The sequence below is a fragment of the Anomaloglossus baeobatrachus genome, chromosome 8 (assembly GCF_048569485.1).
Source record: "Anomaloglossus baeobatrachus isolate aAnoBae1 chromosome 8, aAnoBae1.hap1, whole genome shotgun sequence".
In the NCBI taxonomy this organism is placed as follows: domain Eukaryota; kingdom Metazoa; phylum Chordata; class Amphibia; order Anura; family Aromobatidae; genus Anomaloglossus; species Anomaloglossus baeobatrachus.
In genome coordinates this window covers 49,070,449-49,097,688 of record NC_134360.1, presented here as the reverse complement: position 1 = coordinate 49,097,688, position 27,240 = coordinate 49,070,449, and the positions used below count along the sequence as shown (strand labels likewise).

The 27,240-nt window shown below is 47.2% G+C and overlaps 1 protein-coding gene across 1 annotated transcript; it reads right to left on the bottom strand.

Moving 5' to 3' along the window:
• LOC142249168 (protein SSUH2 homolog) lies at positions 1 to 27,146 on the bottom strand. Its single transcript, XM_075320767.1, has 13 exons — positions 27,051 to 27,146; positions 16,475 to 16,542; positions 8,438 to 8,596; positions 7,399 to 7,477; positions 6,683 to 6,812; positions 6,531 to 6,591; positions 5,906 to 6,030; positions 5,766 to 5,828; positions 4,214 to 4,293; positions 2,045 to 2,137; positions 1,791 to 1,896; positions 1,592 to 1,699; positions 1 to 760 (listed from the first exon to the last, which is right to left on the bottom strand). The coding sequence occupies exons 2-13, from the start codon at positions 16,536 to 16,538 to the stop codon at positions 620 to 622; spliced, it is 1,209 nt and encodes a 402-aa protein (XP_075176882.1). The 5' UTR covers positions 16,539 to 16,542; positions 27,051 to 27,146; the 3' UTR covers positions 1 to 619.
• Between the last annotated feature and the right edge of the window lie 94 nt (positions 27,147 to 27,240).

Below are 27,240 nucleotides of genomic sequence, written 5' to 3'. Positions count from 1 at the left end.
TAACGTAAAAATTAACATTTATTATAAAAGATGTAAGAAAACAAAAGGATATAAAACAACCAGCATCCAGGGATATATACAGGATACTGTAACTACATCATACAATCATGAAAGAAGCACAAAAACTGTAAAGAACTGACAGTGACATTTACAGTGAGATATACTTATATTACATCAGCTTGGAGAATCCCTTTAAAGTTAAAGGGCACTTCCCCAAAAATTAAAAATATGCCAATTAAAAAAAAAAAAAAAAAAAAAAAAATAAAAGAATCAGAATCATTTTGCCATTTCTTTTTAACATCTTTTTCTTCAAAAACTGAGCATGCTACTAAAATTTCACATTCAGGAAAGTTTTTGGGACAAGCAATGATGAGATGTACAGTCACATTGGAGGTCACCCAGCTCCCCTGTACAACTTACAGACTACACAGAGAGAAAAAAAAAGCAAGCATAATATATATTAGGCTCAAGACATCATATATAATATATCATCCAGCACCCTGCAGCCAGGTGGTGTACAGTATACTGCAGTGACCGCTAACAGAGAGGCAATAACGGGGCGACTCATTACAGTTCTATATTCTAATTCTTCAGATTAAAATGTAAAAAAAGTTCTTGTTCACAAGATGACGCAGCAGCAAGTGGACGGATAATCCTTAGTCTCCACTTTATTCTCTCGTCCGTACACAAAGTATCTGCAATTTTTACCCTTCCAGCTGTACTCAACCTTCGTGAGCGGCAGCAACTCAATAGTCTGTCTCTAAGGAGAGAAAATACAGATTATACAAAGCAGATGGACACAGTATAGAACATAGGGGCAGTATTATAGTAGTTCTATTCTTGTTTATTGAAGTAGTATTATAGTAGTTATATTCTTGTATATAGGGGCAGTATTATAGTAGTTATATTCTTGTATATAGAAGTAGTATTATAGTAGTTATATTCTCGTATATAGGGGCAGTATTATAGTAGTTATATTCTTGTATATAGAAGTAGTATTATAGTAGTTATATTCTTGTATATAGGGGCAGTATTATAGTAGTTATATTCTTGTATATAGAAGTAGTATTATAGTAGTTATATTCTTGTATATAGGGGCAGTATTATAGTAGTTATATTCTTGTATATAGGGGCAGTATTATAGTAGTTATATTCTTGTATATAGGGGCAGTATTATAGTAGTTATATTCTTGTATATAGAAGTAGTATTATAGTAGTTATATTCTTGTATATAGGGGCAGTATTATAGTAGTTATATTCTTGTATATAGAAGTAGTATTATAGTAGTTATATTCTTGTATATAGGGGCAGTATTATAGTAGTTATATTCTTGTATATAGGGGCAGTATTATAGTAGTTATATTCTTGTATATAGGGGCAGTATTATAGTAGTTCTATTCTTGTATATAGAAGTAGTATTATAGTAATTATATTTTTGTACATAGGGAGTAGTATTATAGTAGTTATATTCTTGTATATAGAGGCAGTATTATAGTAGTTATATTCTTGTATATAGGGGCAGTATACATATTGGCTCTTAACAATATGATTAATCTTGTATGAATCTCATTTTTCCCCGCTCAGTACTTACCTGCTTCAGGATACGACACGTGGACATATACTGGGAGTAATGCTGTTGGACGGCGGTCTGAGAGGCCTGATTTATGGACACGTCAGGGAAATTCATGATCGGAGGCACCTGTGCAGAATAGACAGATTTATCATACCTATAGATGAAATTTGTTAATGAAAATATTCCAAAAATCTGTTTTCAGGTTTGCGCTCCTCACCAGTATCTGCTCATCGGAGTACATCTTCTCTCCAGTCACTTTCTTGAAGAGATCGGTGGGGAAATCTGAGCGATGATCAGGGATGAACTCGTAAAGATTATTCTTCCTGCAATTACAATGAAAATCCAGTGTAAACCCCGATCTGTTAAAGTTTGCAGTGCATCAGAATGCGGTCTATTGTCCCCTGTTATCAGCTCAGAATAAAAGTGATCATTTAGGAGCGACAGTGTTCTAGTAATGGCCCATGTCCTCACCACGCCACGGTCAGCTCGATGAACGTCATCACTTGGCCTTTCCCATTGCAGCCTGGACACGTCTGGACATTGCTCTGGTTGCAGGTTTTGCATCTGTAAATTGACAAATATAAAACGTAAATGGATGTAAAAATTAAATATTGCACAATATGCTTATGTACTGCCCCGCGGCCTCAGCTGCGGCCACCCAGCCGCTCGGATCTGTGCTCGCGTTCTACGAGTGGTGGCTTGAGCCTCTCATGGACTCGGGGGTCACGTTGCTCTGCAAGGGAGTTGGCGTTACACACGGGGAGAATGCGGATGTTTGGTTTTTTGGGATGATTGTTCGTGACAGCACCCACGGGTTGTGGTGATGGTGGACACCACCGCTGTGGTGAAGGTACGGGGACTCCCGGGAGCGGTGTAGTGGCGCAGCTAGGTGTTGACCCCTCCGTGGGTAGGGGGATGTTGGTCCCGGGGCCCGGTCGTGCTGTGGGCAGGGGTGCAGGGTGCAGTGTTGCGGTGCAGCGCGGTGCGGTGCCTGATGGCACTGTCGTACTCACGATTAAACCACACAGTCACTGGTAAACCAAACAGAGGAATGAACGGGGCCCGCAGCCGGCTGCAGCTTCCTAGTCGGGTTGGCAATGTCCGCCTTTCTCCTGCACCTGTGTTTGTAGTGTGACCACTGTGCCTGGGCACTGGTAGTCCGCTCCCCGGCGTATATGTGTTGTAGGAGCCCCTGTTGCCCGCAGATGCTGGCCCTTGGATCTCTGGCCTCTGGCGGTGGCTACTATCTGGACGGGTTGGTCTGTTGCCTTCAATCGAGACTTTGGTGGGAATGAACCCCTGAGGTCCAGACCGCAATCAGTTAATTTGACTATTGTGGTGGCATATAGCCTAGTTGGGGTCTGAGTACCCTGCTTGGTGCTCCGGTATCCAGTTAGCTCCCCGGTTCGGTTCCGGGGGGCCACTACCCTGTCCCGGTTCCTCACGGTTCCGCTGGTCGTGTTCCCGGTCTCCTGCAGGCGGCCACTACCGTCTGCCTGCCTGACTGTTTGAACCGTCTGTCCACTCTGACTGTCTGAACTCCACTATACTGTTTTCTGTCTTCCTGCCTCAGGCCAGCAGACTCCTCGGGGGGGGCGTGTCTTTCCACCTGACTCCGCCCACCTGGTGTGCCTGTCTAACACTGAGGGAGGCAATCAGGTCTTTGTGGTTGACTGATGGTACCTTTCTAGTGTGGGTGTGTGTGTGTGTGTGTGTGGTGAGTGTTGTGACCTGTGACCCCTGGGGTCCAGGGCGTCACACTTAGACATGTTCAATAAAAAGTATGTGAACCCCAAGGTCCATAAGATGAAGCACATGACTTGTCAATGGAGTGGGCTTTACTGCCAATCTTTGTAGAGATCATTTTATACCAGAATTCACGGGCAACAGAAGAGGAGACCACAGCCATGATGGAAATTGTGAGGTCTTCCTTCTTTTATATGGATATTATATCGGGGGTGCACATACTTTTCTCATAGAATAAGCCAAAAAAGAAGTACGGGTGTGCACTACCGTCGTGTATCTTGTGCTAGTGCCCAGGAGGAGTGAGACTAGAACGGTCAGTCAGCCACTGCGCTGGTTCCTGAGCGCTCGTGGAAACGAGGCAAGAATCCAAGAATTCCAAAGAAGAAATGAGATCACGGCACTCATAGGGAAAATCCAAGCTGTCCTTTATTCAAACCATGAAGTGGAGTAAAACAGCGCTAAGAGAGCCGGGTGCCAGCTCCCTCAGGACGACGGCCGTTTCGTACCTGCTTGTACTTCAGTGGACCCGTGGAAGTACCAGGAGGTACGAAACGGCCGTCGTCCTGAGGGAACTGGCACCCGGCTCTCTTACCGCTGTTTTACTCCACTTCATGGTTTGAATAAAGAATAGCTTGGATTTTCCCTGCGAGTGCCGTGATCTCATTTCTTCTTAGGAATACTTTTCTCATAGACTATCAACTGAACTCAAGAACCTAAATAATGTTGGGTCATATGAGGTATAAAACAGAGTTAAAACACCGTACAGCATTTTAGAGGATCCCATGGTCTTCTGTACTTTGACTAAATGGTACTAGGATCTGGTATGATGGCACCATGGGGGGGTGGGGGAAATCACTGGTGGGATCATCCCCTCCCCCAACATCCACTACATACCCCATTGTTCCTGTCCCACTGCAGCTCATACACTCCTCCGATAAACGCTTCCCAGATCCATTGCAGTCGTCACATTTCACCTAACAGCAGAGGAAACATATATAAATTATATACAGGTGGAATTTTCTAGATTCCGATACATTGTAACAACACTTTCCTAAACAATGCAGAATGGGAAGGGGGGGGGGACTATTATGGAGACCCCTTGAAATCTCCCAAACAGCATCCACTAAGAAACATTCCTGAAGCATCTTTAAGGCTAGGTTCAGATTTCCGTCAATTTGTAAGCAGTCACAATCCGCGGCTCTGGTAAACAACGGAATCCGTTTGGCGGATTCCGTTGTTCCCATATACTTGTATAAGCGGCGGATTGTGACTGATGATGCTGCGTTGCATCCGCCGCCTGACTGATCAGTCGTGGAACGACTGACCGCGGGGCGAAAGGAACGCAGCCTGTAACGTTTGAGCAGCGGAATTCTTTTGATTTCGCTGCGCATGCTCTCGGCGTCGAATGATCAGCTGATCGTTCTCATTAGCCGGCCGCCGGGAGATCAACTGTTCGCTCTCAAAAGCCGGCGGCCGGCTAATGAGAGCGATCAGCTGATCATTCGCTCTGTCTCTTGTTTTATAACGGAATCCACTTTCTCTTCCAATACTTGTCACCCGTTATACAACGCATCAGTCACAAGCGTTAAGCAACAAATGTGACTGATGCAAAACAACGGAAATGTGAACCTAGCCTTACACTCAATATGACCGATCTCTGGCGGAATTTTTGCCAAAATATTGTCTTGTGCGACTTCCACCATATTTATGAAGAGCTCTAGACTCTTTGTAGGAATTGCAGGTGATGTCACTGAAAAAGGCAGAGCTCGAAGTGTGAATGTGACCATATTGTAATTTTAATTCATCATCTTTATTATTATATAGCACCAACATATTCTGCAGCGGTCTACATGCATCAGTATTGTGGTGCACATTTCTGGCACAAAGACAACGGTGGTGGAAACTTTACAGTTAGCTTTAGCAAACAGCATGAGCCACTGAGAGTAGACAGCCTTAAAAGGGAATCAGTCAGCAGGTTATGGCTATGTAATCTGAAGACAGTATGCTGTAGGAGTTTACACAGGGATTTCAGTGATGCCTCTCTTATCACATTGTGCTCACTTCTTGTTTACCTACATTTTTTGTTTTAACTTCAGGAGCTTATCATTGCCGGACTACGTCAGCTAGAGAATAGCTAGTCCGGTATGCCCCCCTGCTGTCATTAGCAGCTCACTGTCTATAGACATTGTATATAGAGAGCAGGGGCCAGATCTCTCAGCCTTGCTAGATAGCAAAGTCTAAAAACCTCTGTAGCCAGTAATCTAAGCGATACATCATTGGATTCAGGGTCTCTTTGTCTATATCATACTGCTCTCAGCAACAACTTGCTGACAGATTCCCTTTAAAAGATGGCAGATTTACATTTGCACTATGTCAGAGCTTTTGATAAATCTGCCCCATCGCTCCCCCCCACTGGCAGTCAGTGGTACTACACCATCACACTCACCTGGCTATTCCCATTACATTTCTGGCAGATGATTTTGCCTTTTCCGTTGCATTCTTGGCAGGACTGTAAGACAAGACCAGAGGATTAGACTCTTGACGCCACAGGTATTTATATCAGTTTCCTTGTCAGATTCTAATAACCTTCTTGGAAGTCGTGTGAGGAACAGGCTGTTTTTCAGTTTCATCATGGAAAAGGGTTGGAGTCTTCACGTGGATTTCCCAGGGCGGAGGAGCTGGACCTTTTTCAGGAGAGTCAAGGGCATCGCCTGCAAGGAAACGCACATAATAGTATAGGAAGGGGTGAGAAGAACATGCGCAGAACAATATGGCCACCATTATAGGTCACATCAGTCAATATTTCCAAACTCTACCTCTATTGATGTGTAAGGGGGAGCACTGTGAGATGCCATAGGCTGCAAGCAGGAAGAAGCCCACGTGCGGCCAAGACCACCTGGTGCAGCCCACGTGCGGCCAAGACCACCTGGTGCAGCCCACGTGCGGCCAAGACCACCTGGTGCAGCCCACGTGCGGCCAAGACCACCTGGTGCAGCCCACGTGCGGCCAAGACCACCTGGTGCAGCCCACGTGCGGCCAAGACCACCTGGTGCAGCCCACGTGCGGCCAAGACCACCTGGTGCAGCCCACGTGCGGCCAAGACCACCTGGTGCAACTAGGGGTTCTGTGTCCCGTCAAGTTCCATACACAGCAATGGTGTAAAGCTGGGTGACGATCAGCAAATATACAATATATCCCATATATCACTAACCAGATAGAGGTTTAGTCACCCATTCACAGGTCCGTGACTCTGTGAATGTTTCCAGGCGATACTAAAGGAAACAAAAAAGTAATATGTAAATGGTGATCAACTAAGCGTAAAGAATGTGATAACTACACAGATAGCTAGGGGGCAGCACTGACCCGATAGGTGTTGAATGGAATGAGCTGAGTAATTTCCATCTCTTCTGCTGGGGATGACCCATAACAACACTGTGCGTTGGCATAGTCCTGCAGAGCATGCTTGGCCGTCTCATTGCTGATAGATGGGATCCTGTGGAGAGAAAGTTGTCAGAAGGCAAAAGATAAATCGGGGTTCACAGCTAATAGGGGCTTCAAGGATCTATTTCCCCCACATTTTTTTTGGAGAGTGTTGAGTGTGTTCTTTTTTTGAGCTGGGCCAGATATAGGATACGCTCTATGCAATTTTTGTTGTTATATGCAATCTTTGTTGCTATATGCAACAGATGAGGACTTCTTTATCTGTGTGAAGGAGAACTTTATGCTGATCTAACCGTAGATGCTGAAGTTGTTTCCTTACTCACTGAACTATAAAAAGTCTTGTTTTCTTCTTGGTTTCACTTTCTTTTCCTGATACAATGCTGTATGACTGTGCTTATTACCTCATCGTCTCTCAGAAGTAAAGAGTTTGTTATCGCACATAATCTGCTCTGTGAACTTTCTTCTGCGACTGTAAAGCTAGAAGCTGTGCAACAATCTTTACCCAAGGGTGCAGAAGGGCTATGGGCCGCCCTTGCTTCTGGTACTTTAGGCATTGGCTGACAGCGTGATCATCCCATCGAAGCATTGCCTATACAACTGTGCAGAATATGTCCTGCATATATATAAGTGCTACTTACGACCAGTCTCTGTTTGTAGGAGTGGGTACATTGCCAGGTTCTGGTCCAAACGCAGGGGGAGGAGGTAGAAATTTGCCATCTAGAAATAAAGACAAACCCTGATTGCACAAATCAATGGGATAACGGAAACTGTTCCTTAGCAGAGGTAGACGAGCTGGGAGATTGCCAGCTACGCCAAAACATAATGTGTAAGTCGCATTATTAAAAATGGCTTCCCCCCTTTTTTAAAGTTAACATTTTTGCTTGGTGTCCAATTCACTGAAAGCAAGCAGAGATCTTAACTGTAGTGATTACCAAGAATCAGAAGCGGGACATCTGCATTGGCCGAATACTTGTCACAACGTTTGTTAAAGGGGCGGACAGTGTGAACAGAGCCCCCGTGTAATAACAGTATATAGGCTCTATGCAGTCCTATAGATGTGGCTTTGGAGGCGGTAGTGGCCCCCTGCAGGGCTGCCACTAGGAATTTCAGGGCCCCATAATTTTGGGGCTCCCTTGAGACTCAACCCCTGTGCCTCCACACCTCACACACGGCAATAAATGAAGCGTGTAGGAGTCCCCCCTTCTGTTGGGGCCCTGGACTAGAGTCCCGTTTGCCCCCCCCCTGATGGCGGCCCTGCCCTTTGATCTCTTAGGCCCCTGTGTGGCTGCAGTTTGCACCAATGTTATGTCCACCTCTAGTTAAAGTTGTATCCAGGCTAAACAATCCTCTGTGGCCCAAACCATCTGGACCTCAGCCTGATACAATGTATTGGTGTGAGATAACAGTATCAGTTTGGAGTCAACACTGAATATTTCCTAGACTGGATACAATTGTAACAAACCCTATGCAGTGAGAATTGTTAGGTCTGCAAGGGTTTTAGTCAATAAAAAGAAGGTTTCCATTCATTGAGAGTCAGCGGAGATCTTGAGCCAGAAAGTAATATACAAGATAGATACATATTTGTTTACAAAATAGAAAATCTCTTGAAGACTTTAAATCAATACAGACACAAATGAGAGAAAAAAAAAAAAAAGTGAATTAAATCCTGTTACTCACGGTTGCTGTCTCCGGCCAATCCTTCATAGCCAGGGATGCCGGCAAACTGAGGATAAGGTGCCACCTGGGGGGCGAGGGCATTTGTGTTTACAGAGGGGTAATAGCCTGGAGCCACGGCTGGGTTCATAGCAGGCTGGTACGGGAGGCAAGACGGCATTGCTGGAATAACATGAGAAAACAATCATGCCTCATTATCGGAAATCATGAAATATTTACCCCTAATCTTGTCTTAAAATGTTTTAGCTACTTTTGTAATTTTTAAATTTTTCCCTCTGTTGCAAAAATAAAGTCAGGAAAACTTGACAAAATGAAGGGAATTTTGTTTACTTACCGTAAATTCCTTTTCTTCTAGCTCTAATTGGGAGACCCAGACAATTGGGTGTATAGGCTATGCCTCCGGAGGCCGCACAAAGTATTACACTCAAAAGTGTTAAGCCCCTCCCCTTCTGCCTATACACCCCCCGTGCTCCCACGGGCTCCTCAGTTTTGGTGCAAAAGCAAGAAGGAGGAAAAAGAATTATAAACTGGTTTAAAGTAACTTCAATCCGAAGGAATATCGGAGAACTGAAACCATTCAACATGAACAACATGTGTACACAAAAAAACAGTGGCGGGTGCTGGGTCTCCCAATTAGAGCTAGAAGAAAAGGAATTTACGGTAAGTAAACAAAATTCCCTTCTTCTTTGTCGCTCTATTGGGAGACCCAGACAATTGGGACGTCCAAAAGCAGTCCCTGGGTGGGTAAAATAATACCTCGTAAGAGAGCCGTAAAACGGCCCTTTACTACAGGTGGGCAACCGCCGCCTGAAGGACTCGTCTACCTAGGCTAGCATCCGCCGAAGCATAGGTATGCACCTGATAGTGTTTCGTGAAAGTGTGCAGGCTCGACCAGGTAGCCGCCTGACACACCTGCTGAGCCGCAGCCTGGTGCCTCAAAGCCCAGGACGTGCCCACGGCTCTGGTAGAATGGGCCCTCAGCCCTGATGGAACCGGAAGCCCAGCCGAACGGTAAGCTTCGATAATTGGCTCCTTGATCCACCGAGCCAGGGTTGATTTGGAAACCTGTGACCCTTTACGCTGGCCAGCGACAAGGACAAAGAGTGCATCCGAGCGGCGCAGGGGCGCCGTACGAGAAATGTAGAGTCTGAGTGCTCTCACCAGATCTAACAAGTGCAAATCCTTTTCACATTGGTGAACTGGATGAGGATAAAAAGAAGGCAAGGAGATCTCCTGATTGAGATGAAAGGAGGATACCACCTTAGGGAGAAAATCCGGAACCGGATGTAGAACCACCTTGTCCTGGTGAAACACCAGGAAAGGGGCTTTGCACGACAATGCTGCTAGCTCAGACACTCTCCGAAGAGAAGTGACTGCTACTAGAAAAACCACTTTCTGCGAAAGTTGTGAGAGGGAAATATCTCTCATTGGCTCGAATGGTGGTTTCTGAAGAACCATCAGAACCCTGTTTAGATCCCAGGGTTCTAACGGCCGGTTGTAAGGAGGGACTATGTGACAAACCCCCTGCAGGAACGTGCGTACCTGTGGAAGCCTGGCTAGGCGCTTCTGGAAAAAACACAGAGCGCTGAGACTTGTCCCTTAAGGGAGCCGAGCGACAAACCCTTTTCCAGTCCAGATTGAAAGAAGGACAGAAAAGTGGGCAAGGCAAAAGGCCAGGGAGAAAAAACCCTGAGCAGAGCACCACGACAGGAAAATTTTCCACGTCCTGTGGTAGATCTTGGCGGACGTTGGTTTCCTAGCCTGTCTCATAGTGGCAAAGACGTCTTGAGATAACCCTGAAGACGCTAGGGTCCAGGACTCAATGGCCACACAGTCAGGTTGAGGGCCGCAGAATTCAGATGGAAAAAACGGCCCTCGAGATAGCAAGTCTGTTTGGTCTGGTAGTGTCCACGGTCGGCCGACCGTGAGATGCCCCAGATCCGGGTACCACGACCACCTTGGCCAGTCTGGACGAGGATGGCGCGGCGGCAGTCGGTCCTGATCTTGCGTAACACTCTGGGCAACAGTGCCAGCGGAGGAAACACATAAGGGAGCTGAAACTGCGACCAATCCTGAACTAAGGCGTCTGCCGCCAGAGCTCTGGGATCTTGAGACCGTGCCATGAACATTGGTACCTTGTTGTTGTGCCGGGACGCCATGAGGTCGACGTCCGGCACCCCCCAGCAGCAACAGATCTCCTGAAACACGTCCGGGTGAAGGGACCATTCCCCTGCTTCCATGCCCTGGCAACTGAAATAATCTGCTTCCCAGTTTTGCACGCCTGGGATGTGAACTGCGGATATGGTGGATGCCGTGGCTTCCACCCACATCAAAATCCGCCGGACTTCCTGGAAGGCTTGCCGGCTGCGTGTGTCGCCTTGGTGGTTGAAGTATGCCACCGCTGTGGAATTGTCCGACTGAATTCTGACCTGCTTGCCTTCCAGCCACTGCTGGAACGCTTTCTGGGCAAGATACACTGCCCGTATGTCCAGAACGTTGATCTGAAGCGAGGACTCTTGCTGGGTCCACGTACCCTGAGCCCTGTGGTGGAGAAAAACCGCTCCCCACCCTGACAGACTCGCGTCTGTCGTGACTACTTCCCAGGATGGGGGTAGGAAGGATATCCCCTTCGATAATGAAATGGGAAGAAGCCACCACCGAAGGGAAGCTTTGGTCGCCTGAGAGAGGGAGACGGTCCTGTCGAGGGACGTCGGCTTCCTGTCCCATTTGCGTAGGATGTCCCATTGAAGGGGACGCAGGTGAAACTGCGCGAAAGGGACTGCCTCCATTGCTGCCACCATCTTCCCCAGGAAGTGCATGAGGCGCCTCAAGGGGTGTGACTGGCCTTGAAGGAGAGATTGTACCCCTTTCTGTAGTGACTACTGCTTGATCAGCGGAAGCTTCACTATCGCTGAGAGGGTATGAAACTCCATGCCAAGATATGTCAGTGATTGGGCCGGTGTCAGATTTGACTTTGTAAAATTGATGATCCACCCGACACCCTGGAGAGTCTCCAGGGAAGCGTCGAAGCTGCGTTGGCATGCCTCTTGAGAGGGTGCCTTGATCAGTATCCAAGTACGGGATCACCGAGTGACCCTGAGAGTGGAGGACCGCTACTACAGTAGCCATAACCTTGGTAAAAACCCGTGGAGCTGTTGCCAGGCCGAACGGCCGTGCCACGAATTGCAGGTGTTCATTTCCTATGGCGAAGCGCAAGAAGCGCTGGTGCTCTGGAGCAATCGGTACGTGGAGATAAGCATCTTTGATATCGATCGACGCAAGGAAATCTCCTTGGGACATTGAGGCGATGACGGAGCGGGTGGATTCCATCCTGAACCGTCTGGTTTTTACATGTTTGTTGACCAGTTTCAGGTCCAGGACCGGGCGGAAAGAGCCGTCCTCCTTTGGGACCACAAACAGGTTGGAGTAAAAACCGTGGCTCAGTTGCTGAAGAGGAACCGGGATCACCACTCCTACTGCCTTCAGAGTGCGCAGCGCCTGCCGAAGAGCCTCGGCTCGCTAGTGAGGCGGGGATGACCTGAAGAATCGAGTCGGGGGACGATAGGTGAACTCTATCTTGTAACCGTGAGACAGAATGTCTCTCACCCAGCGGTCTTATTTGTGGCAGCCAGGTGTCGCAAAAGCGGGAAAGCCTGCCACCGACCGAGGATGCTACTAGAGGAGGTCGAAAGTCATGAGGAAGCCGCTTTGTTAGCGGCGCCTCCGGTGGCCTTTTAAGGACGTGACTTAGACCGCCATGCATCAGAGTTCCTTTGTACTTTCTGAGACCTTTTGGACGAGGAGAATTGGGACCTGCCCGCGCCCTGAAAGGGCCGAAACCTCGACTGCCCTCTCCTCCGTTGGGGTATGTCCTGTTTGGACTGGGGTAAGGATGTATCCTTTCCCTTGGATTGTTTGATGATTTCATCCAGACGCTCGCCAAACAGCCTGTCGCCAGAAATTGGCAAACTGGTTAAGCGCTTTTTTGGAAGCAGAATCTGCCTTCCATTCCCGTAGCCACAAGGCCCTGCGGAGTACCACCGAATTGGCGGCCGCGACCGCCGTACGGCTCGCAGAGTCCAGGACAGCAATAATAGCGTAAGACGCAATTGCAGAGGTCTGGGTGGTAATGGATGCCACTTGTGGCGCGGCCGTGCATGTGGCTGCTTCAATTTGTGCTTGACCTGCTGAGATAGCTTGTAGCGCCCATACAGCTGCGAATGCTGGGGCAAAAGAAGCTCCGATAGCTTCATAGATGGATTTCAATCAGAGCTCCATCTGCCTGTCAGTGGCATCCTTGAGTGAAGCCCCATCTTCCACTGCAAGTATGGATCTAGCCGCCAGTCTGGAGATTGGAGGATCCACTTTGGGACACTGAGTCCAACCTTTAACCACGTCAGGGGGAAAAGGATAACGTGTATCCTTAAGGCGCTTAGAAAACGCTTATCTGGACAAGCATGGTGATTCTGGAGTGCCTCTCTGAAATCAGAGTGGTCTAGAAACATACTCGGTGTAAGAGAAGCTGACTCCTCCGCCGGAGGAGCTGAGGGAGAAATATCCAGCATTTGATCGATGGACGCAATAAGAACGTTCAGTATGGCGTCCCCGTCTGGAGTATTAAGATTGAGAGCGCCCTCAGGATCAGAATCCTGATCAGCTGTCTCCGCATTATCAACCAGAGATTCCCCCCGCTGAGACCCTGAACAATATGATGTCGAGGGAAATTCTAAGCGAGCCCGCTTAGTCGGTCTGGGGCTGGGGTCTAAGTCAGAACCCTCAGCCTGGGATGCATGAGATACCCCGGGAGGACATTGTTGGTCCAACTGAGGGGGTCAGGGAACAATGATTCAACAGAGTCCCTTTGCTGAGATACCGGCCTGGACTGCAAGGCTTCTAGTATCTTAGCCATAGTCTCAGAGAGTTTTGCAAACTCCGTCCCCGTCACTAGGACAGTGTCAACAGGTGGCTCCCCCTGGGCCCCTCTTAGCAGAGGCCCTGGCTGAAGAAGTGACACAGGGGCCGAACATTGCACACAATGAGGGTCAATGGAACCTGCCGGCAGCTGGGTCGTACAAGCGACGCAGGCAGCATAATAAGCCTGTGTTTTTGGCACCCCTGCCTTTTGTGGGCGCCATGCTATTGTTTTCCCTAAGTAACACACTAGGGTATATAGCCAGAATGAACTGTGCTCATACAGTGTAAAATATATACTAAAAACAGATAATGTATCAGTACACTACAGCACCATGAGGCTAGCACCACAGGTGCTGCTTACCAGCCGCCTAAAGCGGTTATGAGGCCACCAGAGACCGTGTCTGGGTCTCTCAGGGTTTGTCCCTCTCTGCAGCGTCGTAGGAGCTGACAGGAAATGGCTGCGGCGTCCTGACGAGAGGAGGGAGCCGTGGGCGTAGCCGAGGTGCTCACACTGTGCACAGTGAGGGGGGTGGAGTATGGAAATCATACTCCAGCCCTCAGTGCTGCTCTTCCATGCAGCGTCCCACCCTTCCCCTGCCTGTCAGGGCTGAGGGCGGGAGAAAGTGAAACTAGGCCGCAAGCCAAGCCGGGGACTCGAGTATAAGCGTGGCCGCCGTAAAAGCGCGGCCAACGCCGAAGTCCCCGGCGAACTACAAGTCCCAGCCGCGCCGCAGTTTCCCATGGCAGCGGCGGTTAGCGCGGTAGCCTCTACATATAAACACACTCAGCGACGCTGAGTGTGTAATGGCACTGTTTAACCCGGTCCCCCGGTGCACTAGCACTGAGGTGTTGCCGTGCGCGGTCCCCACAGGGATACAGAGTACCTTCACGTAGCAGGGCCATGTCCCTGAACGGTACCCGGCTCCTATCCAGCAGGCTCCACAGGAGTTGTGGATGAAGCACGGTCTCAGTGCCTGGAGACCGATAGGATCCCACTTCACCCAGAGCCCTGAGGGGGATGGGGAAGGAAAACAGCATGTGGGCTCCAGCCTCCGTACCCGCAATGGATACCTCAACCTTAACAACACCGCCGACAAGAGTGGGGTGAGAAGGGAGCATGCTGGGGGCCCTATATGGGCCCACTTTTCTTCCAACCGACATAGTCAGCAGCTGCTGCTGACCAATCTGTGGAGCTGTGCTGTGCGTGTCTGACCTCCTTCGCACAAAGCAAAAAACTGAGGAGCCCGTGGGAGCACGGGGGGTGTATAGGCAGAAGGGGAGGGGCTTAACACTTTTGAGTGTAATACTTTGTGCGGCCTCCGGAGGCATAGCCTATACACCCAATTGTCTGGGTCTCCCAATAGAGCGACAAAGAAAGTTTAAATTAAAGGAGTGGTCTCAAATAATTGCAAACAGAATGTAAAAACAAGCAACTTTGCAAGTTACCTTTTGAGAACTGTTTCCATTCTTAAGAACAAAAGCATTTTTTAATTACAAGGGGAACAGCACACTTCCAAATAAAGAAGTCTAGACAACCCCTTTAAACATCTAGTTTCCTGTATCAAAAATAGGGTAAAAAAATACTTTTCCTTTATTAATGCATTTTAAAATCCATATATGAAGACCGCAGATGGAAAGTTCAGGTCATGGGTAGTCTTAACGCGTTTCAGACTTAAAAAAAAAAAAAAAAAAAAAAAAAGTCCTTTATCACTTGTTTTTAATGTGAAGTCCGAAACGCATTAAGACTACCCATGACCTGAACTTTCCATCTGCGGTCTTCATATATGGATTTTAAAATGTATTAATAAAAGGAAAAGGATTTTTTTTTACCCTATTTTTGGAATTGGTGCTGGATCCAACCTCTCCTCTTTCTCGTTGTTTATTATATGCTGGCTTGAACTAACCAGCGGATCTCGTGCACCCCTGGGATCCTGCAGTATTAGGTGACAGGTGAGCTGTTTTTCCTTCGCATACTACCACAGTTTCCTGTATGGAGCTCCTATGCAAAGCTATGTGTCTCCATGGCTATACAGTGTGTCCACCCATATCCTGTCCACCGCCATTAACTTGAGAACGGCGGCAGCTATAGGCATAGAAGTGGTGTCTAGGTATAGTAAAGTAGCCATGCGCTACGCAATGAAATCACCTATGGCGCCACCTGGTGGAAAACAACGGAGTTAGCATTTTTATCTCGAAAACGGAACGAGAGAGAAAAAAAGTGAATTAAAAAAAAAATTGTAGGGCCTCATCAATTCAATACAAATCGACACCTTGCATACAGAAATGCTATGATATGAAACCCATGACTCCCCCCCCCCCCCCCCCCAAACATTGAATGCTGGTCACGCATATGGCGCTCATTTAACTTTGATGCTCAAAGTGGCCCCCGTCCGCTGCAATGCACATCTGGGCTCTGCACAGCATACTGTATCTTGCTGCACGTTGTGCAATATGGTAGGGGACACGTTTGCACAAGCATCTGTGATACGTCGTCGTAGGTCCTGCAATGTTGGTGGAGGGGTCGCATACACCTGCTGTTTGATGTGACCTCACAGAAAAGTCCAATGGGGTCAGGTCAGGTGAGCGGAGGCTACTCCACACAGCCACCATACCCAATGACTTGTAGGAAGGTCTCCATGAGGTATCGCTTCACATCCGCAGCCTTGTGAGTTTTACACGTTCTAATCATAGCATTTCTGTATGCAAGGTGTGGATTCATATTGATTTGATGATGCCCTACACGTTTGTAATTCACTTTTTTTCTCTATCTCGTTCCGTTTTTGAGATAAAAATGCTAACTCCGTTGTTTTCCACCAGGTGGCGCCATAGGTGGTTTCATTGCGTAGCGCATGGCTACTTTACTATACCTAGACACCACTTCTATGCCTATAGCTGCCGCCGTTCTCAAGTTAATGGCGGTGGACAGGATGTGGGTGGACACACTGTATACACTAATGCAGTTTTGGGTTACTCCCCTGCCTTTCTAGAGTGAAGACTACTGCATCTCAATGATTGTAGCAAAACAGACCAAAAGAGATTTAAAAAAAAACCCAAAACAAATCTGCACTCTCAATTCCCATCATTCATGAAAACCTCCATTCAGTTAATGCAGTGTCAATGAGTTACCTGGGTTCATGGGGTATCCTGGCTGGAAAGGGGGAGCAGGCTGTCCATAATTTGGTATATCCATGTTCCTGGTTAAATTTAAAACAAAAATCAAGTAATTAATAAATTACATTCCTTTCTGATTATAATTATCAATTATATGTGCATCCAGCAGGGGGCGCACAAATATAAGAAAACAGCTGTAGAGCCTGACATTATGGCTGCTGCACTAATGGGGCCAGACAGGCGGAGGAATGTAATCCACTGCTACCAGGAAACAGTTACAATTATTAACAGTTACAACATTTGTGCACATTTGTAACATTGTTGCATGGATGTGTGCGCCTATAATGGAGATGGAAGACGGTAACCCCCATATTTGCCTCTGCTGCACTCTAAAGGGGGCTTTACACGCTACGACATTGCTAATGCGTACTCGTTGGGGTCACGGAATTGGTGACGCACATCCGGCCGCATTAGCGATGTTGCTGCGTGTGACACCGATGAGCGATTTTGCATCGTTGCAAAAACATGCATAATCGCTCATCGGTGACATGGGGGTCCATTCTCGATTATCGTTACTGCAGCAGTAACGATTTAGTTCGTTGCTCCTGCGGAAGCACACATCGCTATGTGTGACGCCGCAGGAACGAGGAACCTCTCCTTACCTGCCTCCCGGCCGCTATGCGGAAGGAAGGAGGTGGGCAGGATGTTCCGGCCACTCATCTCCGCCCCTCCGCTTCTAATGGGCGGCCGCTCAGTGACATCGCTGTGACGTCGCACGGACCGCCCCCTTAGAAAGGAGGCGGTTCGCCGGTCACAGCGACGTCGCCGGGCAGGTAAGTATGTGTGACGGGTCTGCGCGATGTTGTGCGGCACGGGCAGCGATTTGCCCGTGTCGCACAACAGATGGGGGCGGGTGCCCACGCTAGCGATATCGGGACCGATATCGCAGCGTGTAAAGTAGCCTTGACTCAAGAGTACTTTGCACACTGCGTCATCGCTAGCGATCTCCTCATTAGCGATGTGAAATGCTAGAGCGCAAGTGCCATCTTTCGAGATCGCACATAGGTCATGTTACGCATCTGCGATCTCAAAAGATGGCACTTGCTATTTAGCATTTCACATCGCTAATGAGATCGCTAGCGATGTTGCAGCGTGTGAAGTACCCCTTAGGTTTGCACATAGCTCACAATGTGTCAATCACACGCCCTGGTGCCGGATCCATTGTCCGGCAAAGCCGCAGTATTTGGCAGCCCTCCCTTTCCCTGTATACACACACCACATCTTTCCTGTTCTTATTATGACTCCATCAGGATTTCCCCAGAGACTAATCAGGTTTCATATATGATTTCCAGAAATTGACTCCGCAGTGCACTTTACAAAATGCATGAATGTGTTCAGACTTGTGAAGCCTGAAGATACAATGTCAATTATATAGGTCATATGTTACATAGGTGAAGAGGCTACAGTCACCCCCAAGCACTGGAGACCGAGGGGCCCAAATGTCCCTTTGCTACACAGTAATATCCCAATATTATACATGGTCCCTCTGTCTCTATATAGAGAAATTAGTGCTAAATATGACATAGCATATGGGACGTGTTACAGAGTTTACATAGAGACCCAAAATAACTTAGCTGTGCTATGAAAGAATAGGGATTTTTCACCAGGCTTACAGTGTCTCATTGTAAAGGGGTTAATAGCACAACATGTTTTATATACAGTTTTTTGTTATCCTGAGTGAAATTAGTAGATATAGCAGCAACCTGCAGGCACCACTAGGGGGAGCTCACTGCACCCAGATCTATACAGCTGTAATAATCTGCATGCAGTGAGCTCCCTCTAGTGGTGACGGTATAAATCTATATGTAGGGAGCTGCTCCTAGTGGTGGCTGTATAAATCTGTATACAGTGAGCTCCGTCTAGTGGTGACTGTATAAATCTATATGTAGTGAGCTCCCTCTAGTGGTGGCTGTATAAATCTGTATACAGTGAGCTCCGTCTAGTGGTGACTGTATAAATCTATATGTAGTGAGCTCCCTCTAGTGGTGGCTGTATAAATCTGTATACAGTGAGCTCCCTCTAGTGGTGGCTGTATAAATCTGTATACAGTGAGCTCCGTCTAGTGGTGACTGTATAAATCTATATGTAGTGAGCTCCCTCTAGTGGTGGCTGTATAAATCTGTATACAGTGAGCTCCCTCTAGTGGTGGCTGTATAAATCTGTATGCAGTGAGCTCTCTCTAGTGGTGGCTGTATAAATCGATATGTAGTGAGCTCCCTCTAGTGGTGGCTGTATAAATCTGTATACAGTGAGCTCCCTCTAGTGGTGGCTGTATAAACCTGTATCCAGTGAGCTCTCTCTAGTGGTGGCTGTATAAATCTGTATGATGTGAGATCTCTAGTGGTGACTGTATAAATCTATATGTAGTGAGCTCTCCCTAGTAGTGGTTGTATAAATCTATATGTAGGGAGCTCCCCCTAGTGGTGACTGTATAAATCTGTATGCAGTGAGCTCTCTCTAGTGGTGGTTGTATAAATCTGTATACAGTGAGCTCCCCCTAGTGGTGACTGCAGTCAAATCTACATTCTTATATCAGAAAAATCAGAGCAGATATGACATGAATCAGCACAGGATTGTGGAACTAGAAATTGAACGATGAATTGTAAATGGCGATATTTTGCTCTTCGGTTTCCATATGTCCTAGAGCTGCATGAATCATCTGACATTTCACCATGTTTTTTTCCCCAGTTATGATGCAAATTTATGATCTACCCCCAACCTATAAGGTGAAACTGCAGCAAAAATGTAAAGTTTTCCCCTGAAATGTTTGAGCAACAATTGTATTATTGTAAAGTACGAGTCATTCTCCCTCGCCCACATATAGATTCCTGCACAGGGCTGAGGGATCGGGCAAGAGATTAGATCAGGTCCTAAATGAGCAAAGTTATAAGCACCTGTATATAGCTCTAAACAAGTAGCATACAGTGAACCCGGAGAGTCATCTGTGGTGTTACATGGGACTGCAGGTGTGGAATCTGCAATATTGCTTCAGTGTTCACTAAAGAGGTGTGGGGACAACATATTCCACTGATACATGTACATAGCAAAAGGTAGATGGCTAGGACCCAAAATTGGTGATTCTCCATCAGATGTTGATGACCTGTAACCCCAGGTACCCCCTAAGGCCCAACCAGTGATGATGCCACCTATACAACACCAGCTTTACTGAACTTTATAGAATAAGCCGTTTGCCTTGTACAGGATTGCTGGATATGGACAAATCAGTGACAGCAGCACAGGTGTGTGTGTCCAGTGCTTGTACTGTCTGTATATTTTGTGCCCCGACTATAAATACATAACCTTTACATGAGTGCTGATCGGATTACTCCCCGTCCTAATGGCGCAGGCTCCAGTCTTCTCACATCCGGCTCAGCTGCTCTCATGGACCTGAGCGTCGGTGCCATATTTTGTCCCTGGTAATGGGGCAGCTTCACTTACTGAGCAAAGCGTTTGGAACACTACAGTATTTTCCATGTCACTGTTCATACTGAGCCTCCTGGTTCATGAACAGACCGCTAGAGCTTAACACAGACGCAGCAGTAAGGCCACATCCACACATTGTAGATTCTGGCAGGATTTAGGCACAGATTTTGCCAGCAACGATTGGGTCCATCTATAAAATCCACAGTGGATATGCCAACTACAATCCTAAAGCTAAAATCATAACCGATGAAACATATCCTGATGAAAGAGCTGGTGCTGTGAAATGCGTCGAAGACAATTAGCCCGATGGAGTTGGTGCTGCAAAACGCATAGAAGGCGATTATCCTAAAGGAACTGGTGCTACGAAACGCGTCAAAGGCGATTATCCCAATGGAGCTGATGCTCTGAAACGCATCACAGGCAATTATCCTAATGGAGCTAGTACTGTGAAACACATCCAAGGCAATTATAGTAATGGAGCTGGTGCTGTGAAATACATCAAAGGCAATTATCCTAATGGAGCTGTTGCTCTGAAACGCATTGAAGGCGATTATCCTAAAAGGGAGATGATGCTCTGAAACGCGTTGAAGGCAATTATCCTAATGGAGCTGATGCTCCGAAACGCATAGAAGGCGATTATGCTAATTGAGCCGGTGTTCCGAAATACGTAGAATAAAAAAAAAAAAAAAAAAAAAAAAAATAAAAAAAAAAATCACATATCGAAACGCAAGGACTCTCCGTTTATCCCACTGCAGCGCAGCTATTAACGCCTTCCAACCTGCAAAGATGAAAACATGTCATACCCGAAACTTCTGACAGCTGCAGGATTGTTACAATTGTATCCAATCTAAACACAAGAGGATAAATGTTTCTCTTTACCTGATACATTGTATCAATCTGAAGCTTAGCAGATTGCTGGATAACAGATAGAATGTAGCAAACTGATAACTGGTGGATAACGGAATTTCTCATGTAAAACAGGCCTCATATCTGTGACAGCGCCGATGGGCAGCCATTCATCATGTGACCAGATTTATTGATCAATCGCGGCTCCGGGTAATTGAACAAATGGCTGTACATCGCCATATACACAGAGGGTTAGAGCATCATCCACTCCAGAGTGTGTAGAGGGAAAGTCGGCTGAAGGGGCCAAAATATGATGTTACACATAGTACCCTGCAGATATGGAGTGTGAAAGCAAAAAAAGAGATCCAGCTCCATGGACATAAAAATCTCCTTTATTTATATATTAAAAATCCCAAACAAAAACCATATCACCTTTGAGAAAAAAAAACCAAAAAAAAAAACAACTGACGCGTTTCGGGTGCATCAAACACTTTCAGCCATGGAATGTCCAAGTATATCACGTCTATGGATGGATGCACCCAAAACGCGTCTATCACTCCGAGCCAATATGGATGTTATTTGGAATGTTTAATATGCACCAATAAAGATTTTTATGTCCACGGAGCTGGATCTCTTTTTGCTTTCATGTTTGAGTGTTTTGGCAGAGATACTATCTGTGCTCCGGATGGACTGGAATCAGGCGTCACTGATGAACTAGACTTTGTTTCTTTACATTTTTTAGAGCTGGGAGTTTCCCCGTTTTGTATCCACCAATATAACATCAGCATGATAAGGGGGGAAAAAAGTCCGCCTCACTTGAGTGGGTGTAACACGTGGAGCACGGATAAATGCTCCGATGGGCGTTAGGATCCCACGGAAGTGAAAAAAAATCCAGCTCCAAAAGTTATAAAAGAAATCTTCATTGTGCCAATAAAATTCAAGTCCATTACAAAAATGTAAAAGTGCAAAGAAGTTTGAGAATTAAATGGCTGAAAAATTGGCCGTGAGCAATAAGCAACGCGTTTCAGACGCTGCGTCCTCTCTTAAAGCTTGGAATCCACCCACTTTACTTCTCTGCACTTTCTTCAATTATTGGAATGGATTTGAATTTTAAATATTTTTCTTTTAGTTTTTGGAGGTGGTTTTTTTCATTTCCCATAATATCAACATACAGAGGTGTGCCGCCCCTGCAGCAGTCGAACCGCTTGGATCCGGGGTCTGGTGTGGCTCGAGGGTCTCCAGACCTGGGGCTCGCGGCCACTTCATATGAAAAGGGGGTATTTACAGGAGATAAGAGTTTGTGGTTCGCGGTAAGGGGAGTACCGCCACTGCCGATGGGAGTATCTCCGGGAGATGGAGCGGGGCAACCAGATGACGTTCCCTCCACGGGTAGGGGAGGCCCCGGGACTCTGGATGATGGAGGTATAGGGGAGCGCGGTGCAGGTTGGAAGCAGGGGAGGACAGCGTACTCACTCAGGTATTGTTAGTAGTGGTGCAACCACAAAGCAGACTCTGACACAAGGGTAAACCAAGTCTCTGGGTGCCGCTGCCTCCCTGGGGGGGAACTCGTCCGGGAATCCTCACCCCTGGATGCTGCCAGTGGTCTTGACATGCCGCCTTGCACTAATGTTTAGGTGTTTTTGTGTGACCCTCGGCTTGAAGCTGTCGAGGCCCCGCTCCCCACTATTAGGTAGGGAAGCTGTGCTCTCGACGGCTGACACTTGGGATTTCAGTGGACTCCATGGGTTGGAAAGCCCTGTCACCCTCGTTCTCTGAGCTCTTGGGGACAGTTCATAGAGATACTGTCCTCCACAGGTTAATTATCGGGTTGCTTGAAGCTACTCCCTAATCTAGGGTCCAGTACCCCGCCGTGCTCCGTACCGGTTCAGTTATTAGGTACTCCAGTGCCAACCGTTCTCCAAAACTAAGTCTGGCTCCTTTCTCCAATACCCTGCGACTACCTAGCCAAAGTCTTTCCAGGGAGCTCCAACTCCCTCAGCTCCTCACTCTCTGAGGGCTACCACTCAACTGACTATGTCCCTCCCACCAGTCTGTCTGACCCCATAGGCAGGAGGCCCTATTCCAGCTAGACCACCCACTGGTGTGCCTGACAGGTTGTGGTGTAAGGTGACTAGGGTTTGAGTGCTGGTGGAAGCAACATCAAAGTGCAGGATCCCAGAACCATGGAGGGTGGGTTCTGCACCAGGAAGTAAAGGGGGTGCAGTTCCCTGACATCCTGACTAGTTCAGGGGCGTCATATAACTATCAGTTATTCTCCTCTAGTCACACCCAGAGCTGCACTCGCACATTGTGTTCTCGTATAATGGGACTTGCTAGGTTTAGCTTTAATTGTGTACAAAGCAGCAGACAAAAAGCAATTTCCAATGTGTCACAATTTTACATGGAGATTGGGAAACTGAAAAATAAGTCAATTTTAAGCCAAAAGTTCAATAGTACAATTGTCACAGGAAGCATCACACTGATAATTCGCTCAATGCAGTCTATTGCTTTCTGTTATCAGTTAGTGCTGAGAGATATTTACATCAATGCAAAATGTATAAAAGGTAGAGAAGCTCTTGGCCAACACTGCAAAAGCAACAGCCCCCGACCAACCATGTGCGCAGCAGAGGGGCTTTTGGACACCAGGGTCCATATGTGACTGCTGTGTCCCCTACAGACTTCTGTGACACCAACTCTTCATACAATATTGACACAAGCTGCTCACTGAGGGGCTACTAGCCCTTTAAAAGCAGCATTTTTGCTTCATAGACTATAGATGCCCTGTATGCACCACTGGTATGATATTTCCCAGTGTGACAGCTGCAGCGCCCCCTCATCATAGACTCACCTTTCCAAGGTGGCGTCCTGCAAAAACATCGAAATTTGCACATAAATCTGCAGAGTATCTAAAATCTGACCCAAAATCTACATATGCAGAACCAACAACTTCCCTATGGTGGAAATACCCAACCTCTTGGGGTGCAGGAAGCTTAGGAGGGAAAAAAAAAGGAAGGTGGGGGGACCCAAGTGTAAAGCCCTAGAACATTGTAAGTCTTAGGCCATGTGCCCATGGGACGCTCGTACCTGCGGATATATTCGCAGGTACGGCCGCATGTTTCCCGCAGCTGCCCGCCGGCAGCTGCAGCTATTTTTAGCTGCGAGTTTCCAGCGGAATAGCTGCGGGAAACATGCGGAGTTTCACGCGATTTACCTGCGGACGTCCCGGCCTCTATCTCCAAAGCGGAGGGCCGGGATCTCCGCAAGTAAATCCGCATGAATAATTGACACAGTTAGGTGCAGCTGAGGGATCACCGCAGGAGATTTTGCAGCGTGGACACAGACACTCTCCATGTCCCATAGGGTAACATGGGGAGTGCCTGTACATGCTAGAACCTGCGGATTTATCTGGAAAATCCAGAAAAAGCCGCAGGTTTTCCGCGGCAAACTCCGCAGCAAAAAGCTCCCGTGGGCACATGGCCTTATATAGGCAAAATCCGCACGAAAATCCGCAACAATAATTGACATGCTGCAGATTTTTCCGCACGATTTCCGCTGCGGAAAAATACGCAGCGTGGGCACAGCATTTCCCAAATGCCATAGAAATGGCTGGGGAGTAGCTGTGCTACAGATTACTGGAAAATCTGCGGCTTTTCCGCGAGAAATCCGCGCATTTTTCGCAGCGTGGGCACATAGCCTAACAGCTCAAGGAAAGGGAGTGGAACACAGTGATAGTAACACTAAATCATAGATGTAGCAGAGCTGAAGGGTTTCTTTTGTGCACCAAGAAGTCATATAACGCAGGATGATATTTGCTTCCAGACCCAGATAAAACTACAGGTAATGAATGATATGATCGGGAGATTGGCTGCAGCTATATAAACCTGATAAGCAGCAACAGATCAGACATGAAACTCTCCATAAAGAAACTTCCCCTAGATCCCCCCACTGTGGGCAGAGCCTGTCATGGCCTCTCCAGAGCTGGAATGTGAGGTGGGGTCCACAGGGGGAAGGGTGTGGAGAGACCGCATTATCCGGATTGGATGCTTTGCATTACTTCGTCGTGTTTATAAATAATGTTTGATACAAATATAAACACATACAACAATGTAAAATGATACAATGTTGCACAGTCGGTAATATTGCTCATACAGGGGCAGATACAGAGAACAGGGCCCTGTGGAATAACACTATATGGACCCTGTGCAGTCCTATAGCTCAGAATAATGCACCCTGGAGGTGGATGTGGCCCCTTACATCAGGGCCACATGTGGGACAACAATATATGGACCGTGCAGTCCAAGCTCAGAATAATGCATCCATGTCTCTAACAGAAGCCCTGGAGGAGGAGAATATGGCTCCATAACCTCTGGGTCCCCCTTTGTAATAACAATATATAGGCACCTGTGCAGCCCTATAGCTCAGAATAATACACCCATTTATAATGCACCCTGGAGGATGATGTGACCCCTATAGAAAACAATATATGGGCGCCTGTGCACTCCTATAGCTGAGAATAATGCACCCATGTGTCTAACAGAAGCCTGGAGGTGGATGTGGCCTCTTACATCAGGGGCCCCTGTGGACTAACACTATATGGACCCTGTGCAGTCCTATAGCTCAGAATAATGCACCCTGGAGGTGGATGTGGCCCCTTACATCAGGGGCCCCTGTGGACTAACACTATATGGACCCTGTGCAGTCCTATAGCTCAGAATAATGCACCCTGGAGGTGGATGTGGCCCCTGTGGAACAACAATATATGGACCCTGGGCAGTCCTCTAGCTAAGAATAATGCACCCATGTGTCCAACAGAAGCCATGGAGGAGGATGAGGCCCCCTTACCTCTGGGTCCCCCTGTGTAATAATATATGGGCTCCTGTGCAGCCCTATAGCTCAGAATAATACACCCATTTATAAATGCACCCTGGAGGATGATGTGACCCCTATAGAAAACAATATATGGGCGCCTGTGCACTCCTATAGCTGAGAATAATGCACCCATGTGTCTAACAGAAGCTCTGGAGGAGGATGTGGCCCCCTTACATCTGGGGCTCCTGTGGAATAGCAACATATGGGCACTGTGCAGCCATAGAGTTCAGAATAATGCACCCATTTATAATGCACCCTGGAAGAGTATGTGGCCCCCTTACATCTGGGGCCCCTGTGGAATAATATATGGACCCTGGAGGAGGATGTGGCCCCTTAAATCTGGGGCCCCTGCGGAATTATTAATAATAGCAATATATGGGCCCTGTGCAGTCCTATAGCTCAGAATAATGCAACCATGGGTGTAACAGAAGACCTGGAAAAGGATATGGCCCTCTTACATCTGAGCCCCCCTGTATAACCACAATATATGGACTCCATGAAGTCATATAGCTCAGAATAATGCACCTATATGTGTAACAGTAGCCCTGGAGGTGGACGTGGCCCCTTAAATCGGAATCAACAATATATGGGCCCTCTGCAGTCCTATAGCTCAGAATAACGCACACATTTATCATGCACCCTGGAGGTCGGAGGTGGATGTGGTCCCTTACATCTGGGGCCCCTGTGGAATCCTGTGCAGTCCTATAGCTCAGAATAAATGCACCTATGTGTCTAACAGAAGCCCTGGAGGAGGATGTGGCCCCCTTATATCTGGGACCCCCCTATGGAATAAGAATATATGGGCCCTGTGCAGTCCTACAGCTCAAAATAATGCCCCCATTTATAATGCATCCTGGAAGTGGATGTAGTCCCTTACATCTGGGGTCCTTGTGGAATAATATATGGACCCTTTGCAGTCCTATAGCTCAGAATAATGCCCTGTGGATGTGGCCCCCCTTACATCTGGGGGGCCCCCCCTGGAGCTGCACAGTTTGCACCATCTGTCTGTTCCTGGCTCATTATAATGTTTCCTTCACAGTAGATTTTTTTTATGGGGGGGGGGGGGGGGGGGAAGGTTGTACAAACTAACACTTGGATGCTGCACTTTACCAAAAAGAATAAAAAAAAAAAAATACAATGAATTGGCTAAAAAAAAATTAAAAAGACAAGGAATCCCCGATGTATCACAATAGCCGCAAAGTGGATGAGATTTTACCAAATCATAGATACAATCTGATCAGAAATTAAAGTAGGATTAGAAGTCCCCAGAAAGTGTATGGGGTGCAGCCGATCACCCCTCGCAGGGCTCAGAGTAACGTCCGCCCATGAGACGAAGGATCAGGCTCCGACCATAATCCTATGGAATATTAATCTGTATATAAAGTGCTCTTACCCTGCAGTGTGGCTATTCCTCAGATGCTGCCCCAGATCTGACTCTGATGCAATTGTTTTTGCTTCTTTTTTTTTTTTTTTGCAGGGGGATATTGAGTTAAACGGAGACCCACCCTGTTAACTCTACAAGTGCTGGCAGAATATCCCTTCCTAGAAGAGGGGAGGAGTAGGTAATATGGTGTGGGAGTTTA

Coding starts and splice junctions, on each gene's coding strand:
- LOC142249168 (XM_075320767.1), bottom strand. CDS start 16,538: ATGGATATACCAAATTATGGACAGCCTGCTCCCCCTTTCCAGCCAGGA. Junction 8,597..16,474: donor AGGATACCCCATGAACCCAG/GTAACTCATTGA, acceptor ATGTTATTCCAG/CAATGCCGTCTTGCCTCCCG. Junction 6,813..7,398: donor CCTACAAACAGAGACTGGTC/GTAAGTAGCACT, acceptor TTCTCTCCACAG/GATCCCATCTATCAGCAATG.